This window comes from Cucurbita pepo, chromosome LG16 (genome assembly GCF_002806865.2).
Source record: "Cucurbita pepo subsp. pepo cultivar mu-cu-16 chromosome LG16, ASM280686v2, whole genome shotgun sequence".
NCBI lineage: Eukaryota > Viridiplantae > Streptophyta > Magnoliopsida > Cucurbitales > Cucurbitaceae > Cucurbita > Cucurbita pepo.
The window spans coordinates 8,300,962-8,319,413 of NC_036653.1; the positions used below are offsets into that span (position 1 = coordinate 8,300,962).

Here is an 18,452-nt window from a genome sequence, read left to right on the forward strand (position 1 = left end):
AAAAAAAAAAAAAAAAAAAAAAAAAAAAAAAAAAAAAAAAAAAAAAAAAAAAAAGTGATGCAAAAGGTATAGTACCATCAAGTTTACCCAGGGCTAAAATATAATTAAAAAAATTGTGAACATGGTGCAAAAATTACCAGTAAGATATACATATACGTGTACATATCATCATCTGATCTTTTATTTTCTTAACCCACATACCGGTTGATGTCCATAGGCAGCCATCACTCCAGCATAATAAGGATCCTGATATAGGTTTGATGCACATGCCTGAAAAAGATCAACATAAACTAGTAATCCCACATAATTTAAAAGCATCTTAAATATGATGTTTCAAGAAACCAATTTGTTCAATATTAAAAAACTGGACACTGAGAGTCAGAAGGACATCTATAAAGTAGAAAAAACCAGACTAGCAAATGAACTCACAATAGAGTGGCCTACAAGTTCAAGCTGAGAAGGTTGTGTGATACATCCACCATGCACTGTAGGTGCAGCAGAAACAGCATGCTGACTGTTGTTCTGTACTTGCCCATAACTTACAGCTGAATTGATAATAACATGTTTGTTAACAATCCAATAAGGTTATATTGTCCTCAGTTTTCAAGATCATGTACACTAATTCCAGCTCATAACTAAGGAGGCTAAAAACAATAAGTGCCTTACTTTGAACAATAACATGATTTAGTAAGCAGGTAAGTTGAGACCCATACCATGTGAATCTTTTGTGGTGTCATCATCATCATCTTCATTCAAATCATCATTTGACATTGACGGTCCGTCATTAGATTCTGAGGCACCATTAGGACATTCCAGTGATGTTGAATTGGACAAATTTCCTCCTGCTGCTGGCGGGGAGATATGATTGTATCCAATACTACGCCACCAAGGTTCAGAATAACTACTAGTCTGCTGCATATTTGGTGGTTCAGATTCTAGTTGATTCACACTTCTAGGCTTTGACTGCATATCTTCTTCGCAAATATATATGTTAGATAAGATAAAAGGATGGAGTCAACTAGAATACATAGGCCATGCAAAATAAATGTTGGATAAACAGAGAACAAGCCGTCACCCTATGATAAAAGCACCGGAAAGAAGACATCAGAAGGAAAAGAGGAACCACGAAGCATCGTTCATTTTGAAAACCTTAGAAATCGTCCATGCTCATTATTCTTTTCTCAAGATAAGGGGAAACTGTTTGATTCCTTCGATTTAAAATAACACGTGCGAGAGAAGGAAATTAAAAAGAAGAATATTCACCAGCCAGCTGAAGCAGTTTTGCTTACAGTTTTAAATTAAATGGTCTGAGATGAGGGAGGCAATAGTTTTCTGTCAAATTGGAGGGGTTTAATAGTCAGGAAGCTGAGAGAAAATAGAGGGAAAGGCTAGGAGATAATCACAAAGAAAAGCTTAACCTCAAGCACAAGCAAGTGCCATCCTTACAAAAAAGTGTTTGTGATTGTTCCAGAAGAAATGAAACAAAAGATACGGTAGAGCTAGGACAGTTATTGTATGAGGTCTACCCAATGCTAGATGCAGAGGCGCATAATAGATCGATATGAACATCATGAGCTGTCCCGTAATAAAACCTGTTGTTGCCAATGGACTCCTGACGTATACGAAGGAGTGCGGTTCGTTCGATCAACTACGTTTTTTATTTCCTTCCAATTATGATTACATAACTCTTTCCCAGAGCATACTTTAACTATATCCAATCCTTGTGCAGAGCACTGCTCATTTTCCGCTTGACTGAGGCTTATCACCAAATTGGAAGTAAAATGCTCTACACCTTTAATTAATTCCTTCAGATCTTCCAAGCTATGTTGTTTACTTATCATCAATTGAGTTCTATGATAACAGAGACAGAAACCAAAAAAGTTCTTATTTTGCAATTGCATAATTTCGGACACAACTTGGAACTCGTAAATTTTCAATTTTGAAGAGACAGAAGTGCAGCATATCTAACAAACTCAACGGAAAGCCAAGATCATCCACGATCTATAATTCAAATCATAAACCAATTCCCGTAATGTTGAGCGGAGCTCTATTTATTTCCATACAAGTTTCAAAACAACTTCAGTTATCTATTTCCACCGTCGTATCCTATTTTGGTGCTCGATTTATTTCCATGCTAGACTATAAATTATCATAGGCGACCTTTTTCTATCACTCTTCCAACCACAATTCAGAAATGACAACGAGAGGGGAAAAAGTGGCAGGCTTATATTGATGAATCATCCTAAAACGCTCCACCCAAATATCAAATCATAGTCAATATCTTGTACTAAATAAGTTCTCTTTAGCATTTCAGTTCAGCTTATTAATGATCCACACGCAAGGGCAAGGGTAACTAATAGCGTTCTATAGAAAACGTTCACTTCGATATTTGGCGACTGATATTCCAACCAAAATTCCGCCAATAAGGACTGTACGAACCATAATCCCCACATGCAGACAACAAACAGAACCCAATGCCAAAAGATGGGACAGATGAAGGAGCAAAACTGAATACGACGGCGCGAGTTCAATCCTAAGCAATAAGAACAAAAATCCCCAAGCTTACGACTTCTAAATATCCCATCAAGATCCCAATTCCACTCCCTTCCCTAAACAAAGGAACACCACCTGTTGAAATTTTCCACTCTAGTGATCCAAAAACCCAAATCCTAGTCGCATGAATCCAGAAACTCAAACCGGCGCGCTTTCATGCAACGAGAATAAACAGAACCCATAAAAGGGAAGAGAAAGAACTGAATTGAGAAAACCCTGGAGTAACATTAGATACACGAGAAAGAGAAGAAAAAGGAACCAAAATCTTGCAAAGTCAAGTCAGACGAAGAGAAGAACTCACTTGGAGGGAAAATTCTGGAAATCCAAAGCCCTAGATTCAGGACGCAACCACTCGGAATCTCGGAAAAGAGAGAAACAGAAAGAGAAATCGAAGACTCAATCCAGTTCTTCAACGATTCTCATACTTATGAGAGAGCACTGTAACTACAGTGCCAGAGCAAAGACCCTTTTGGGAACTCAAATTCAAGAGCTACGGCTACTGTTCCCTTTACCCACTGCGGGACCCGACTCCAGTTCCAGCTAGTCTTCCACCGGCAACCTCCCCTTCCAGTTTCGAACTAGGCTATCTAAGTCGATGCCTGTGAGCCGAGTGAACCGGGTAAAGCAGGTTCCCAGTTGACGTGGGTGGTGAGGTTCTGAATCTCACGGGTGGGTAAGGTTATGGAAATTCGTTTTTCAGGATAAAAAGTGGAAATTGGGATAATATATTTTGACTTACGTGACACGAACTTGACGAGCAAAGCCCGGGAAACGCTTGGCGCAAAAGTGGGGACCGCATCTTTAAAGTAGCGACAGCAGCGCATGCCACGTATCCCAAGTATTTTTAATGCATCTTTGTTTTCAAGACTTGTTCCTGATCTCGCAAATCTCTTATATCACCTTCAGGTAATGATATCACTGTAAGCTCCCAACAAATTATTTGACATGCCACCCGACTCTTTTTTATGTATTCCATATAGCCTAAATTCAAAACATTAAATAATGAGAAAAAAGGAAAAAATTGATTACATGACACGTGGCAGCATATAAGTGGCTCAGGTTTTAGTGTGGTTCGGATAAGCTTGCATTGGTGTACCTAAAAACCATGATTGGGTGCACTAGGAAGCCCCCAAAGGCTTCAAGCAAAGATGATGCCTAATTATTGAAGCCCAACTTTGAGTTATAATTAATTAATACTAATTTTACTATTTCTCTTATAAATCATATGGATGTAGCTATTCCTTTGTCGTTGACCCGCTGAATTATGGACTAGGAGAGAGAAGATGGAATGTGGGCCGTACGTACGAAATGGGCCAGGCCCATACGCAAACAACAGCTTTCACGCTTTATCAGGCCCAACTTTCCAATTGTCTTTCTTTATTTCCTTTTCTTAAAGAAATAAACGTCCCTTAATTTGAATATGGTGAAACAAAGGAAGAAAATAAAGAAATACGGAGTCAAAGAAAGGAGAAGGAGTTTATTCACCATTACTTCGTAAATAAGTAAATTATATCTGATCATCAAATATGTAATTATATAATTCTGGAGTTAAGTAGGTTGAAAATGGGATGGAAGTGAGAAAGTGGGATGTAAGATAAAAGAGAAGTAAAGAATGATTTAGATGGTCAAAAGAAAGAAAGAAGGGAAAGCAAATAGAAGTAAGTGTATCACAATCAAAAGCTTTGGGGACCAAAGAGTTGGGCTCTCCCATATTGCTTTGCTTTCTGCAAATCCTCTAAACAAAGTTACACAAAAAGCTGCCACAGATTTTTCTACAAACCCTAAAAGCTGCCAATACGTCCATTCCATTCCAATATAGGCATTCACCATAATTCATTTCAAGTTCATCTCCCCATTGTCAACTCCATCTTTGTAGTTCAACTCATTAAAGTATTACTATTTTTTGTTATATAATCAAATCTTTATATTTGAATTTGATGATAAAAGAGGATGTTTGGTTGTACTTGTATATTTAAATAAAAATAAGTTTAAAAAATGATTAAGAATTATATTTGAACAAATAAAATTGACTCAAAAGGAAAAGAAGAACTAAATTTGTTTTCCTAAAAATAACCCTTTGGAACATCCTCGGATTCTTCAAAAGTTGGAACATGATCACATATATATATATATATAAATTGATTAGATTGATTTATTAGACTAGTTTGAAACATCAAAGTATAAAGTACAAGCTTAATCCAAAATTTTTCTCGAAAGAAAACAAAAAAAATTCATCCATCCACTCGACCAATTATTTGATAAGATTCCTTCCTATCGTAGATTTTTACTAATTACCTATGATAATTTTTTTAGTTTTCATTTTATTATATTCTATAAAAAATCACATTCTTATTCATTAATGATATTGTGAAAAGGTATTTATAAATTGAAATGACTTATAAATAATAAATCATTTTTTTAATCAAAGTTTTAGATTTAAAGTAAAAAAATAATTTTAAATATTAATAAAAAAAAGAATAAGAATATTCAAATACCAAAACAATAAGAATATTGAATAGTTTAATATTATGTATATTTAGTAAAAATATAAAATTGCATAAGATTTTTTTAATGACATAAGATGTTTTATAAAAATAAAATAAGAAAATATAATAAAAGTATTTATAAAACGTACGTTTTAGCTTTTGAAAAAGAAGGCATGATTAAAGAAAGAGTTGGCATGGGCGGCTGGGTTAATTCCCACTCTCCAATCTAATTATAATGTCTCCATTATTATTAATGGAAATATTACAAAAAGCTCCATACATTAAACTCTAAACTCACAATTTCCTTAACTTAAATCAATAATTATTGTCTAATCCTTATCTTATCCTTCTATTTATATTATATATTACACTTTGATAGCTTAAATACAAGCATTTCCCAATGCAATCACATGTGCATATATTCTTAGGAGTTTTATTTATTTATTTTAAATATAATAATTTGGTATATAATTGGTTTTTCCAATGATTTTATTTATTAGTGAAATTAATATTATTTTATGTGGTTGGCCCCTAGGAACCTGCCTAGCTTCATCTTTTAAAATGTGTAGTAATATTTGTACATTGTTATTCATTTTGACTTAGTGATAATTGTATCATTATAAAATATCTAAAGGTATAAATGTTGGCTAGTAGTGGAAAATATCTCAATTTTAAAAATAACGTGAGTTTTAACTTATAAAAAATGTTATTATGGCAAAAAATTAGCTGTAATGTGACCATTTTATTTATTTATTTATTATTACTATTATTATTTGTATATGAGTACATTATGAATACTTATAATTTTCATTAAAAGAAAATCTTAAAAAAAACACTAGTATAATAATGGAAATAAAAGGAAAGGGCAAGCTAAATTAAATACTTATAAATGAAAAAAAGTTAAAAAAAATAAATAAATAAATAAAACATCATTTTAAAGACAACTTCTTCATCAAACCAAAACTGTCCTTTCCCATATATTTTTTTTAATTCCTTAAAGCTCCAGCAGATTCTAAAAGATTGTGCCAAGAACACATGTGGGGCTTCCATAGTTTCATCAATATATATTGTTTTTTTTTTTATTTAAGAAAAATGAATAATTTGAAAAAAGAAAAAAAATGACGAGATTCCATTTGGTAAAACATTATTTTTGAGACAGTGATTCGGAAGCCGCACGAGTTGGTTCATTGGATTCTCTTACGTTGTTTTGGATGAGGTTAGTTTTCTCAATTCGGACAAAGTCATATGAAAAAAAACATAAAATAAAATAATAATTCATTACCCGCACCCCTTTTAATCTCACTTACTATAATTCTTTCAATTATCAAATCTAATTCATCATTCTCAAATAATTTATCTCATTTTCTAATCATTTTCATTTTATTTTCTTATAAAGTTTAAGTTAGTTCTAAATAATATCAAATTAATTTAACGAGAATCAACTATGACATAAATAAAAAAATAGAAAAATAAATAATTCTATTTTGATATGTTTGTAATCCAAAGGTAAAAAGATAAATTTGAAAAGGTAAAAACAAAACTACTTTTTAGCTTACTACTTATTTATTTTGTATTTAAGGATTTGGGTTTTGAAATTAGTTTTGGTAATTGCAGAAAGTCCACGTGGAAAATGAAAGAAATTTGGGAAAGTGTTGGGTTCTCTACAAGTGGAATTGTATGGAGGAAAGGGAAACAAAGTCCTGCGTCACAGCAGCCTTCTGCTGCGTAACACGACGCCGTATCACTTTCTCATCATCCTCATACCTCTTTCTCTTGGAATATGCACCATACCATAACTGCCATAAACCCTAAACCCATAAACAAAGGGTGAAGCTTTCGAAACAGAGCACCATGAAAATAAAGTGAGGTATTGGTTGAAATTATCAGGAGGGAAAGTTGTGGGACAAGGACAAACTAACCCTACAATACACAGCTCAAATTCCCAAAATATATATATATATATATATAAAAATATTAATAATAATAATATTACAGAGCAAACCTAATTTGAAAATCTGCACCTCCAAGCTCAAATTCTCACACAAAAGGGGGAACCCCCCCGCCACCCAAACTTATTCTAAACTAATATCCAACAAAAGAGACGAGAAAAAGAAGAACTTGGTATTTTTTTTGATGATTCATATCTGTAAAATTTGTATAAACACACGAGGATTAGTTAGCTTTTGGCCTCAGACTGAAATGTCAGGCACCGGCAAGGCGCAGAAGAAGAGCTCTAATTCTGGAGGAGCAAAGAAGGCAATGGGCGATCGTCGTAATGAGCAATCCGAAGCGGGTCTTGGCTTCTTCGGCGCCGGCGGACATGTTAGAATCTCCGGGATTCTGAATCTCTCTGCTTTTGGAGTGCTGCAGCCGCCGTCGATGTCAGTAGAGTCGTCGGTGAAATGAACGGCGTCGTTTAGTATCACCGCTGGAATCTGCTTCAGCTTTTGCTGCTGCTGCTGTTTCTTCGTCTTCTTGATTTTCTTGTTCAGCTTCAAGTTGGGTAAATTTGCTCTGGTTCTCGTGGCCATTTTGCCTCCAGAAGGGGCCATTTTGAAGGGGTTTTAGAACTCTGTTTGAGGTACTTTCAAAAGGGTCGATTGAGAGGGGCAGAGGAACTTGCCTCTGGGGGGAAGAAAGAAGAGGCAAAAGCCAAATGGAACAAAACAAACAACAAACAACAAACAACAGCGTTTGGAAACAAAATTGAACCTTTTTTGTTGGGGGACAAAGCAAGAGGGTTCTGAAAATGGGGGTTCTAAAAGGAGAAGGACTTGAGAGAATTTTGGAGGATGCCCATTAAAGAGAAGGGTTGAACTTCAAAAACCCACAAAACCCTAGAGAGAGAAGAGAGAGAGAAAGAGGGTTCGCCTTCACAAGTGTGTTCGCGCCCATCTCGAGCTGATTATAAACAGAGATAATCAGGGCAGTCTGCCCGCTGCCCGAGGCAATAATCAGTGAGAGAGAGAGAGAGAGAGAGAGAGAGAGAAAGGAGGGAGATGGAGTTCAAATTTTTAGGCAGTCTTCTTGGGATTACTGCACTGCTAATTTGACGAAATTAGGGCACAGGCTGCCCTCTGCCCGTGGTGGAATCAAATTCACAACCCAAGCCACCCTCTCTCTGGTTTATTCATTTTAATATTTACTATCTCTTGCTATAATCAAAGAAAATGCAGATGGAAGCAAACAAAAAACAAATAAAAATGTTGTACTTTGTAGCTATAGAATCTGTTTTGGTGATATTTGGTTATAATCATAAATGTAAATTATATATATATACATATGGTGGAGTTGTACTAATTACTTATTTATGAAGATTCCTCTGTTTATTTGACAATTTTTAAAAATTGAAAGGGGAAATTTGTTGCTTTAAAGTTTGGCATAATTATAGAAACTTCTCATGATCATAATAACCATATATATATATATATATAGATATATTATGTGCCTATCATCATGTAGGCTCTTCAATAATTTAAATTCCTAATGATTGTATAATTACCGTATTTGCAACAAATAACAAGTAAATTATTATAATAAAAATGATAACAGGAAGAGTTATTCTTTTAATACAACGTTGATTAAAATTTATATTAATCCACGTTCCCCATGTCCTTCTCCTTTAACCATTTTCTGCCTTTTTCAACTTTATCCAAAGAAAATCTGTCTAAGTTTCAGTTTGGAAAGAGCATATTATGAATTGTTGCCTACAGATACAGTTTTCAATCTCTTTCTCTCAACTTTAATTTGAAGATGAAAATGGCAGAGGTTATAAATCAACTACAGCATTACCCCACACATATGAATCTAACCTGTAAATTTTGATCAAGATACAGAGGGATTCAAGATTTTAAGCATCTCTGCCCAGAGAAATGGTCAATCCATATACTACTAAACCAATTCTTTTCACAAATTCAAGCAGGCGAGGGATACGACCTGCTGCTCGTCTGCCAAACAATGGTTCTGGAGAGTACAAAAAACAGACTTGGCTCCTATTCACTTCTAACTCCATAAATCTCACAGTTTCTAAAGTAAAACAACATAGTAATTGAAGAAAAACAGTGAATAAAGTATAGGTGGTGTCACCGTCCTCTAGAGAGTGCTTCGTCCAATTCTTCATGAGATGATGGGAACAACTCTATGTAACGGCTACCTAAGGTCATTCTATCCTTGGACATGGCTGCCTTCGAGTCTTGCTCATTTGAGAATTCCACAAATGCTTCCCCACTTGGTCTCCCCTCTGAATTCAGTGTTAAATGAATGGAGTCTTCTGATAAGATAAAATCTTTGAAGAAGTCCAGTATGTCATCCTTGCCTGCGGAATATGGCAAACCCCTCAAGCGTAATACACCGGTGTGTTCGGCGGAGTCTTTCACCTCATCGGTTAACTTTGACCTGGGTGCAGTTCTTCTTGGTGACCCACCCGATGCATCAAAAACTTCATTTGCTACGGCCTTGTAGTATTCTTGTCGATTACTCCTGAATACCTCGACGTATCTCCGCCCCATGTTTTGCCTGTTCCTTTGAAGGGCAAAATCAACCTGCAGAGGATAACCCAAAACACAAAAGCCTTCCCCTGTGAATTTTCCATTCTTGTGGACAAAAAGAATGTCAACTACGTCCAGACCATGAAAGAACTCGACGACATCAGTTTCCATGCAATCAAAAGGAAGACCCCGTAGTCTGACAACAGGAAATGGTGGGGGCTGACTAACACATGCATAGGGACTTGTATTATACATAAACCCAGAACCCGGAGGGGTCCCATAATAAGAAGATCCTTGATCAACTATCCTTTGACGCTTTGCACCCATTTCTCGACCATCACCACCATCAGCATATGGACTTCAGTCCAAACAGAAACATGAAATTCACAAAAACGGAAACCTTGTCAATACCCCATCCTAAGGGATAAAAAAATCAATGTTTCGAATATCTAAGAAAAATATTTCTCTACGCTAAAAATGAGGACATGGCTCCTATGCGCATCTACTTCTTTCTTGGCTATAAAAATATAGATCTGCAATTTCAAGTTTCCCATATACATAAAACGTGGGGAAGGTTCACTATTTTCAGAACACAGAAGATATATACAAGAAAAAACAAAGCCAGATGCTTCAATTTCTAACTCAACTGCTAATACCGAAAGGGAATACAAATCTTGCCTGCAACTTTTTAAATGTGTTTAATTTGGAGTTTCACATGTGGAAATATGTAAAAAGTTTAGGACCTCCTCATCCAGGAGAACAATAGACAAGGTTCCAGGCCATTGGATCTTCAATCCTTGACAGTCAGCTGTCTCTATATTTGATTTTCACGGCAGTATTAAGGGATCTTGTGGGGAGAATCGGGAGACCAAGGTAGGGTAAAAACTTGTCCTCTTGAAGCTTCAATTCTACTATGAGGTTTTCCATTGAGAAAATAAAAAAAGTGGTAGTGTCATTACAATTCAATCCTGACATTCACTTGCTTCCTTCTGGCCAAAGCCCTTTTTCTCCAAGACCATATCCAATAAATTGCGATCAACCATCTCAAAGGCCTCCTCCAACGTTAAGTCAATTTAAAAAAGCCAATTAAAGTGGTTTTTTCTTAGCAAACAATTTAGAAACCGTCCCTAATACATTCATTCAGCTGTTACTCTCTTTCTCCTAATATTGTTGACATTATATCTAAACTAGACATGGGACAAAAATTGAGAACGAAGCAAACATTGTGGTTCAACTGTTTCTAGCAGCTTTTTGGCAGATTTAGAGCGACATAAACACTTGAATTTTTTGTCAATACCCTTAGATGGAATACACTTCTTATGTATTTAAAGTCATCCTTCCTTTTTGATTCACACTGATCCATTTTAGCCTTCTTTGGTGGTTGAACTAATTTGGTCCTCTTGTCCTTTCCTCAATTTCCAATCTCTCTCCCACCAGGTAAAAAAGTTTTAAGCGTATTTTTCTCATTCTAAAACACTCTCATGTATTATTAGGCAATAAACATTAAAGCTCAAGAGTTCCCAACACCCATAGCTAATTGATGACAATTCAATGGCCCAACCTTCTAAATCATATAAGCATGCCAACTAATCATCCTACCAGACTCGCACAAACAGGAGATAGATAGAGAAAAAAAATAAAGAATAAAAAGGAGAGGCCCCAGAGCCCCAAATCGACGTCAAATTGTGAGAATTAACGGGGAAAAGAAACAAAGAATGAAGAAAAACNGAGTTCAAATTTTTAGGCAGTCTTCTTGGGATTACTGCACTGCTAATTTGACGAAATTAGGGCACAGGCTGCCCTCTGCCCGTGGTGGAATCAAATTCACAACCCAAGCCACCCTCTCTCTGGTTTATTCATTTTAATATTTACTATCTCTTGCTATAATCAAAGAAAATGCAGATGGAAGCAAACAAAAAACAAATAAAAATGTTGTACTTTGTAGCTATAGAATCTGTTTTGGTGATATTTGGTTATAATCATAAATGTAAATTATATATATATACATATGGTGGAGTTGTACTAATTACTTATTTATGAAGATTCCTCTGTTTATTTGACAATTTTTAAAAATTGAAAGGGGAAATTTGTTGCTTTAAAGTTTGGCATAATTATAGAAACTTCTCATGATCATAATAACCATATATATATATATATATAGATATATTATGTGCCTATCATCATGTAGGCTCTTCAATAATTTAAATTCCTAATGATTGTATAATTACCGTATTTGCAACAAATAACAAGTAAATTATTATAATAAAAATGATAACAGGAAGAGTTATTCTTTTAATACAACGTTGATTAAAATTTATATTAATCCACGTTCCCCATGTCCTTCTCCTTTAACCATTTTCTGCCTTTTTCAACTTTATCCAAAGAAAATCTGTCTAAGTTTCAGTTTGGAAAGAGCATATTATGAATTGTTGCCTACAGATACAGTTTTCAATCTCTTTCTCTCAACTTTAATTTGAAGATGAAAATGGCAGAGGTTATAAATCAACTACAGCATTACCCCACACATATGAATCTAACCTGTAAATTTTGATCAAGATACAGAGGGATTCAAGATTTTAAGCATCTCTGCCCAGAGAAATGGTCAATCCATATACTACTAAACCAATTCTTTTCACAAATTCAAGCAGGCGAGGGATACGACCTGCTGCTCGTCTGCCAAACAATGGTTCTGGAGAGTACAAAAAACAGACTTGGCTCCTATTCACTTCTAACTCCATAAATCTCACAGTTTCTAAAGTAAAACAACATAGTAATTGAAGAAAAACAGTGAATAAAGTATAGGTGGTGTCACCGTCCTCTAGAGAGTGCTTCGTCCAATTCTTCATGAGATGATGGGAACAACTCTATGTAACGGCTACCTAAGGTCATTCTATCCTTGGACATGGCTGCCTTCGAGTCTTGCTCATTTGAGAATTCCACAAATGCTTCCCCACTTGGTCTCCCCTCTGAATTCAGTGTTAAATGAATGGAGTCTTCTGATAAGATAAAATCTTTGAAGAAGTCCAGTATGTCATCCTTGCCTGCGGAATATGGCAAACCCCTCAAGCGTAATACACCGGTGTGTTCGGCGGAGTCTTTCACCTCATCGGTTAACTTTGACCTGGGTGCAGTTCTTCTTGGTGACCCACCCGATGCATCAAAAACTTCATTTGCTACGGCCTTGTAGTATTCTTGTCGATTACTCCTGAATACCTCGACGTATCTCCGCCCCATGTTTTGCCTGTTCCTTTGAAGGGCAAAATCAACCTGCAGAGGATAACCCAAAACACAAAAGCCTTCCCCTGTGAATTTTCCATTCTTGTGGACAAAAAGAATGTCAACTACGTCCAGACCATGAAAGAACTCGACGACATCAGTTTCCATGCAATCAAAAGGAAGACCCCGTAGTCTGACAACAGGAAATGGTGGGGGCTGACTAACACATGCATAGGGACTTGTATTATACATAAACCCAGAACCCGGAGGGGTCCCATAATAAGAAGATCCTTGATCAACTATCCTTTGACGCTTTGCACCCATTTCTCGACCATCACCACCATCAGCATATGGACTTCAGTCCAAACAGAAACATGAAATTCACAAAAACGGAAACCTTGTCAATACCCCATCCTAAGGGATAAAAAAATCAATGTTTCGAATATCTAAGAAAAATATTTCTCTACGCTAAAAATGAGGACATGGCTCCTATGCGCATCTACTTCTTTCTTGGCTATAAAAATATAGATCTGCAATTTCAAGTTTCCCATATACATAAAACGTGGGGAAGGTTCACTATTTTCAGAACACAGAAGATATATACAAGAAAAAACAAAGCCAGATGCTTCAATTTCTAACTCAACTGCTAATACCGAAAGGGAATACAAATCTTGCCTGCAACTTTTTAAATGTGTTTAATTTGGAGTTTCACATGTGGAAATATGTAAAAAGTTTAGGACCTCCTCATCCAGGAGAACAATAGACAAGGTTCCAGGCCATTGGATCTTCAATCCTTGACAGTCAGCTGTCTCTATATTTGATTTTCACGGCAGTATTAAGGGATCTTGTGGGGAGAATCGGGAGACCAAGGTAGGGTAAAAACTTGTCCTCTTGAAGCTTCAATTCTACTATGAGGTTTTCCATTGAGAAAATAAAAAAAGTGGTAGTGTCATTACAATTCAATCCTGACATTCACTTGCTTCCTTCTGGCCAAAGCCCTTTTTCTCCAAGACCATATCCAATAAATTGCGATCAACCATCTCAAAGGCCTCCTCCAACGTTAAGTCAATTTAAAAAAGCCAATTAAAGTGGTTTTTTCTTAGCAAACAATTTAGAAACCGTCCCTAATACATTCATTCAGCTGTTACTCTCTTTCTCCTAATATTGTTGACATTATATCTAAACTAGACATGGGACAAAAATTGAGAACGAAGCAAACATTGTGGTTCAACTGTTTCTAGCAGCTTTTTGGCAGATTTAGAGCGACATAAACACTTGAATTTTTTGTCAATACCCTTAGATGGAATACACTTCTTATGTATTTAAAGTCATCCTTCCTTTTTGATTCACACTGATCCATTTTAGCCTTCTTTGGTGGTTGAACTAATTTGGTCCTCTTGTCCTTTCCTCAATTTCCAATCTCTCTCCCACCAGGTAAAAAAGTTTTAAGCGTATTTTTCTCATTCTAAAACACTCTCATGTATTATTAGGCAATAAACATTAAAGCTCAAGAGTTCCCAACACCCATAGCTAATTGATGACAATTCAATGGCCCAACCTTCTAAATCATATAAGCATGCCAACTAATCATCCTACCAGACTCGCACAAACAGGAGATAGATAGAGAAAAAAAATAAAGAATAAAAAGGAGAGGCCCCAGAGCCCCAAATCGACGTCAAATTGTGAGAATTAACGGGGAAAAGAAACAAAGAATGAAGAAAAACTAGAGCATAGACATAGGGGAAGGTTACCCTCGGTAGAACATGTTCGCGCTGATAGGGAATACCCAGTTCTCGTCCTTGACGACCGCGCAGCTTCAGTTGGATTGTGAAGGCTGAATCGAAATTCCGAAGGTAAATACGCGTGAGGAAGTGAAACCTCCGGTTAAGCCTCAGTGGCAATGGATCCCTACCCCCGATTTCGTTCCGGGCTGGGCCATGAATTTGAAGACAAGCTCAATAAATTGCAAAATCCACTTCGATTTTAAACCCCAATGGGTGTGGATTCTATGTCATACTTCATTATTATTGGTAGAATTTTAGGAATTTATCGAACTTTTTCTCTTACCAAAATACCCTTGAATGTAATAAATGAAATACCCCACATTTTATAAAGAAATTCACCTTTAGTTATATGCTTATTGTGATATATGCCTAATAATTATATTAATACTATGTTTGTGACAATGTATGCATGATATTTTCTCAATTCATTTATCGATTTGCATGGTAAGTATATTATACGATACATTCCTGATATAAGTATAATATGGACTTGATATCTATAACTATAATTATTATTGGTAAGTGGGATGGTTTAGATAATTACGTTGACTACAACGTTTTGATATATGCTAAAGGTTTTTTTTAATAGTTAAAAATACATGTAAATTTATATAACAGAAAAAAATCTACCGTGTGTTAGGGTAAAAACTAGAGTCGACTTTTTAGTCAAGCATATGTATAATTTGGTTGGGTTTTAAGTTGAGCAAATATGACTTTTTTTAGTTCAACAATACACGGGAATATATGAACATCTAACCTCCTAGCTGAGTTATATTCAAGTTGACCATCGTCGATTTTAAGTCTCATCATGTAATTATTAAGCTAAGAAAAAAAAAAGGNGTAGGCTCTTCAATAATTTAAATTCCTAATGATTGTATAATTACCGTATTTGCAACAAATAACAAGTAAATTATTATAATAAAAATGATAACAGGAAGAGTTATTCTTTTAATACAACGTTGATTAAAATTTATATTAATCCACGTTCCCCATGTCCTTCTCCTTTAACCATTTTCTGCCTTTTTCAACTTTATCCAAAGAAAATCTGTCTAAGTTTCAGTTTGGAAAGAGCATATTATGAATTGTTGCCTACAGATACAGTTTTCAATCTCTTTCTCTCAACTTTAATTTGAAGATGAAAATGGCAGAGGTTATAAATCAACTACAGCATTACCCCACACATATGAATCTAACCTGTAAATTTTGATCAAGATACAGAGGGATTCAAGATTTTAAGCATCTCTGCCCAGAGAAATGGTCAATCCATATACTACTAAACCAATTCTTTTCACAAATTCAAGCAGGCGAGGGATACGACCTGCTGCTCGTCTGCCAAACAATGGTTCTGGAGAGTACAAAAAACAGACTTGGCTCCTATTCACTTCTAACTCCATAAATCTCACAGTTTCTAAAGTAAAACAACATAGTAATTGAAGAAAAACAGTGAATAAAGTATAGGTGGTGTCACCGTCCTCTAGAGAGTGCTTCGTCCAATTCTTCATGAGATGATGGGAACAACTCTATGTAACGGCTACCTAAGGTCATTCTATCCTTGGACATGGCTGCCTTCGAGTCTTGCTCATTTGAGAATTCCACAAATGCTTCCCCACTTGGTCTCCCCTCTGAATTCAGTGTTAAATGAATGGAGTCTTCTGATAAGATAAAATCTTTGAAGAAGTCCAGTATGTCATCCTTGCCTGCGGAATATGGCAAACCCCTCAAGCGTAATACACCGGTGTGTTCGGCGGAGTCTTTCACCTCATCGGTTAACTTTGACCTGGGTGCAGTTCTTCTTGGTGACCCACCCGATGCATCAAAAACTTCATTTGCTACGGCCTTGTAGTATTCTTGTCGATTACTCCTGAATACCTCGACGTATCTCCGCCCCATGTTTTGCCTGTTCCTTTGAAGGGCAAAATCAACCTGCAGAGGATAACCCAAAACACAAAAGCCTTCCCCTGTGAATTTTCCATTCTTGTGGACAAAAAGAATGTCAACTACGTCCAGACCATGAAAGAACTCGACGACATCAGTTTCCATGCAATCAAAAGGAAGACCCCGTAGTCTGACAACAGGAAATGGTGGGGGCTGACTAACACATGCATAGGGACTTGTATTATACATAAACCCAGAACCCGGAGGGGTCCCATAATAAGAAGATCCTTGATCAACTATCCTTTGACGCTTTGCACCCATTTCTCGACCATCACCACCATCAGCATATGGACTTCAGTCCAAACAGAAACATGAAATTCACAAAAACGGAAACCTTGTCAATACCCCATCCTAAGGGATAAAAAAATCAATGTTTCGAATATCTAAGAAAAATATTTCTCTACGCTAAAAATGAGGACATGGCTCCTATGCGCATCTACTTCTTTCTTGGCTATAAAAATATAGATCTGCAATTTCAAGTTTCCCATATACATAAAACGTGGGGAAGGTTCACTATTTTCAGAACACAGAAGATATATACAAGAAAAAACAAAGCCAGATGCTTCAATTTCTAACTCAACTGCTAATACCGAAAGGGAATACAAATCTTGCCTGCAACTTTTTAAATGTGTTTAATTTGGAGTTTCACATGTGGAAATATGTAAAAAGTTTAGGACCTCCTCATCCAGGAGAACAATAGACAAGGTTCCAGGCCATTGGATCTTCAATCCTTGACAGTCAGCTGTCTCTATATTTGATTTTCACGGCAGTATTAAGGGATCTTGTGGGGAGAATCGGGAGACCAAGGTAGGGTAAAAACTTGTCCTCTTGAAGCTTCAATTCTACTATGAGGTTTTCCATTGAGAAAATAAAAAAAGTGGTAGTGTCATTACAATTCAATCCTGACATTCACTTGCTTCCTTCTGGCCAAAGCCCTTTTTCTCCAAGACCATATCCAATAAATTGCGATCAACCATCTCAAAGGCCTCCTCCAACGTTAAGTCAATTTAAAAAAGCCAATTAAAGTGGTTTTTTCTTAGCAAACAATTTAGAAACCGTCCCTAATACATTCATTCAGCTGTTACTCTCTTTCTCCTAATATTGTTGACATTATATCTAAACTAGACATGGGACAAAAATTGAGAACGAAGCAAACATTGTGGTTCAACTGTTTCTAGCAGCTTTTTGGCAGATTTAGAGCGACATAAACACTTGAATTTTTTGTCAATACCCTTAGATGGAATACACTTCTTATGTATTTAAAGTCATCCTTCCTTTTTGATTCACACTGATCCATTTTAGCCTTCTTTGGTGGTTGAACTAATTTGGTCCTCTTGTCCTTTCCTCAATTTCCAATCTCTCTCCCACCAGGTAAAAAAGTTTTAAGCGTATTTTTCTCATTCTAAAACACTCTCATGTATTATTAGGCAATAAACATTAAAGCTCAAGAGTTCCCAACACCCATAGCTAATTGATGACAATTCAATGGCCCAACCTTCTAAATCATATAAGCATGCCAACTAATCATCCTACCAGACTCGCACAAACAGGAGATAGATAGAGAAAAAAAATAAAGAATAAAAAGGAGAGGCCCCAGAGCCCCAAATCGACGTCAAATTGTGAGAATTAACGGGGAAAAGAAACAAAGAATGAAGAAAAACTAGAGCATAGACATAGGGGAAGGTTACCCTCGGTAGAACATGTTCGCGCTGATAGGGAATACCCAGTTCTCGTCCTTGACGACCGCGCAGCTTCAGTTGGATTGTGAAGGCTGAATCGAAATTCCGAAGGTAAATACGCGTGAGGAAGTGAAACCTCCGGTTAAGCCTCAGTGGCAATGGATCCCTACCCCCGATTTCGTTCCGGGCTGGGCCATGAATTTGAAGACAAGCTCAATAAATTGCAAAATCCACTTCGATTTTAAACCCCAATGGGTGTGGATTCTATGTCATACTTCATTATTATTGGTAGAATTTTAGGAATTTATCGAA

At 36.2% G+C, this 18,452-nt stretch overlaps 4 protein-coding genes across 6 annotated transcripts in view; all 4 read right to left on the reverse strand.

Annotated features, from left to right (window-relative positions):
- Positions 1 to 3,041, reverse strand: part of LOC111777370 (nuclear transcription factor Y subunit A-1-like) — a 5,479-nt gene extending 2,438 nt beyond the window's left edge. Inside the window, exons 1-4 of one of the 3 annotated variants that reach the window (XM_023656927.1) lie at positions 2,855 to 3,041; positions 714 to 971; positions 445 to 545; positions 202 to 270 (exon numbers count right to left, since the gene is read on the reverse strand). In XM_023656927.1, coding sequence (XP_023512695.1) covers positions 202 to 270; positions 445 to 545; positions 714 to 969 — 426 coding nt within the window. In that variant the 5' untranslated portion in view covers positions 970 to 971; positions 2,855 to 3,041. Of the gene's footprint in view, positions 1 to 201; positions 271 to 429; positions 546 to 713; positions 975 to 2,854 lie in introns of all 3 variants that reach the window. The other 2 variants (XM_023656925.1, XM_023656926.1) reach the window with 2 other exon arrangements.
- Positions 3,042 to 8,887: 5,846 nt separating this feature from the next.
- On the reverse strand, positions 8,888 to 11,250 carry LOC111776785 (heterogeneous nuclear ribonucleoprotein H3-like). The gene has a single exon (XM_023656148.1). It carries the CDS (start codon positions 9,851 to 9,853, stop codon positions 9,122 to 9,124), a length of 732 nt encoding a protein of 243 aa, XP_023511916.1. The 5' UTR covers positions 9,854 to 11,250; the 3' UTR covers positions 8,888 to 9,121.
- An 850-nt stretch (positions 11,251 to 12,100) lies between these two features.
- LOC111776756 (heterogeneous nuclear ribonucleoprotein H3-like) lies at positions 12,101 to 14,754 on the reverse strand. The gene is made up of 2 exons (XM_023656098.1): positions 14,494 to 14,754; positions 12,101 to 13,097 (listed from the first exon to the last, which is right to left on the reverse strand). Exons 1-2 carry the CDS (start codon positions 14,505 to 14,507, stop codon positions 12,335 to 12,337), a joined length of 777 nt encoding a protein of 258 aa, XP_023511866.1. The 5' UTR covers positions 14,508 to 14,754; the 3' UTR covers positions 12,101 to 12,334.
- Positions 14,755 to 15,756: 1,002 nt separating this feature from the next.
- LOC111776755 (heterogeneous nuclear ribonucleoprotein H3-like) lies at positions 15,757 to 18,410 on the reverse strand. Its single transcript, XM_023656097.1, has 2 exons — positions 18,150 to 18,410; positions 15,757 to 16,753 (listed from the first exon to the last, which is right to left on the reverse strand). The coding sequence occupies exons 1-2, from the start codon at positions 18,161 to 18,163 to the stop codon at positions 15,991 to 15,993; spliced, it is 777 nt and encodes a 258-aa protein (XP_023511865.1). The 5' UTR covers positions 18,164 to 18,410; the 3' UTR covers positions 15,757 to 15,990.
- Positions 18,411 to 18,452: the final 42 nt, after the last annotated feature.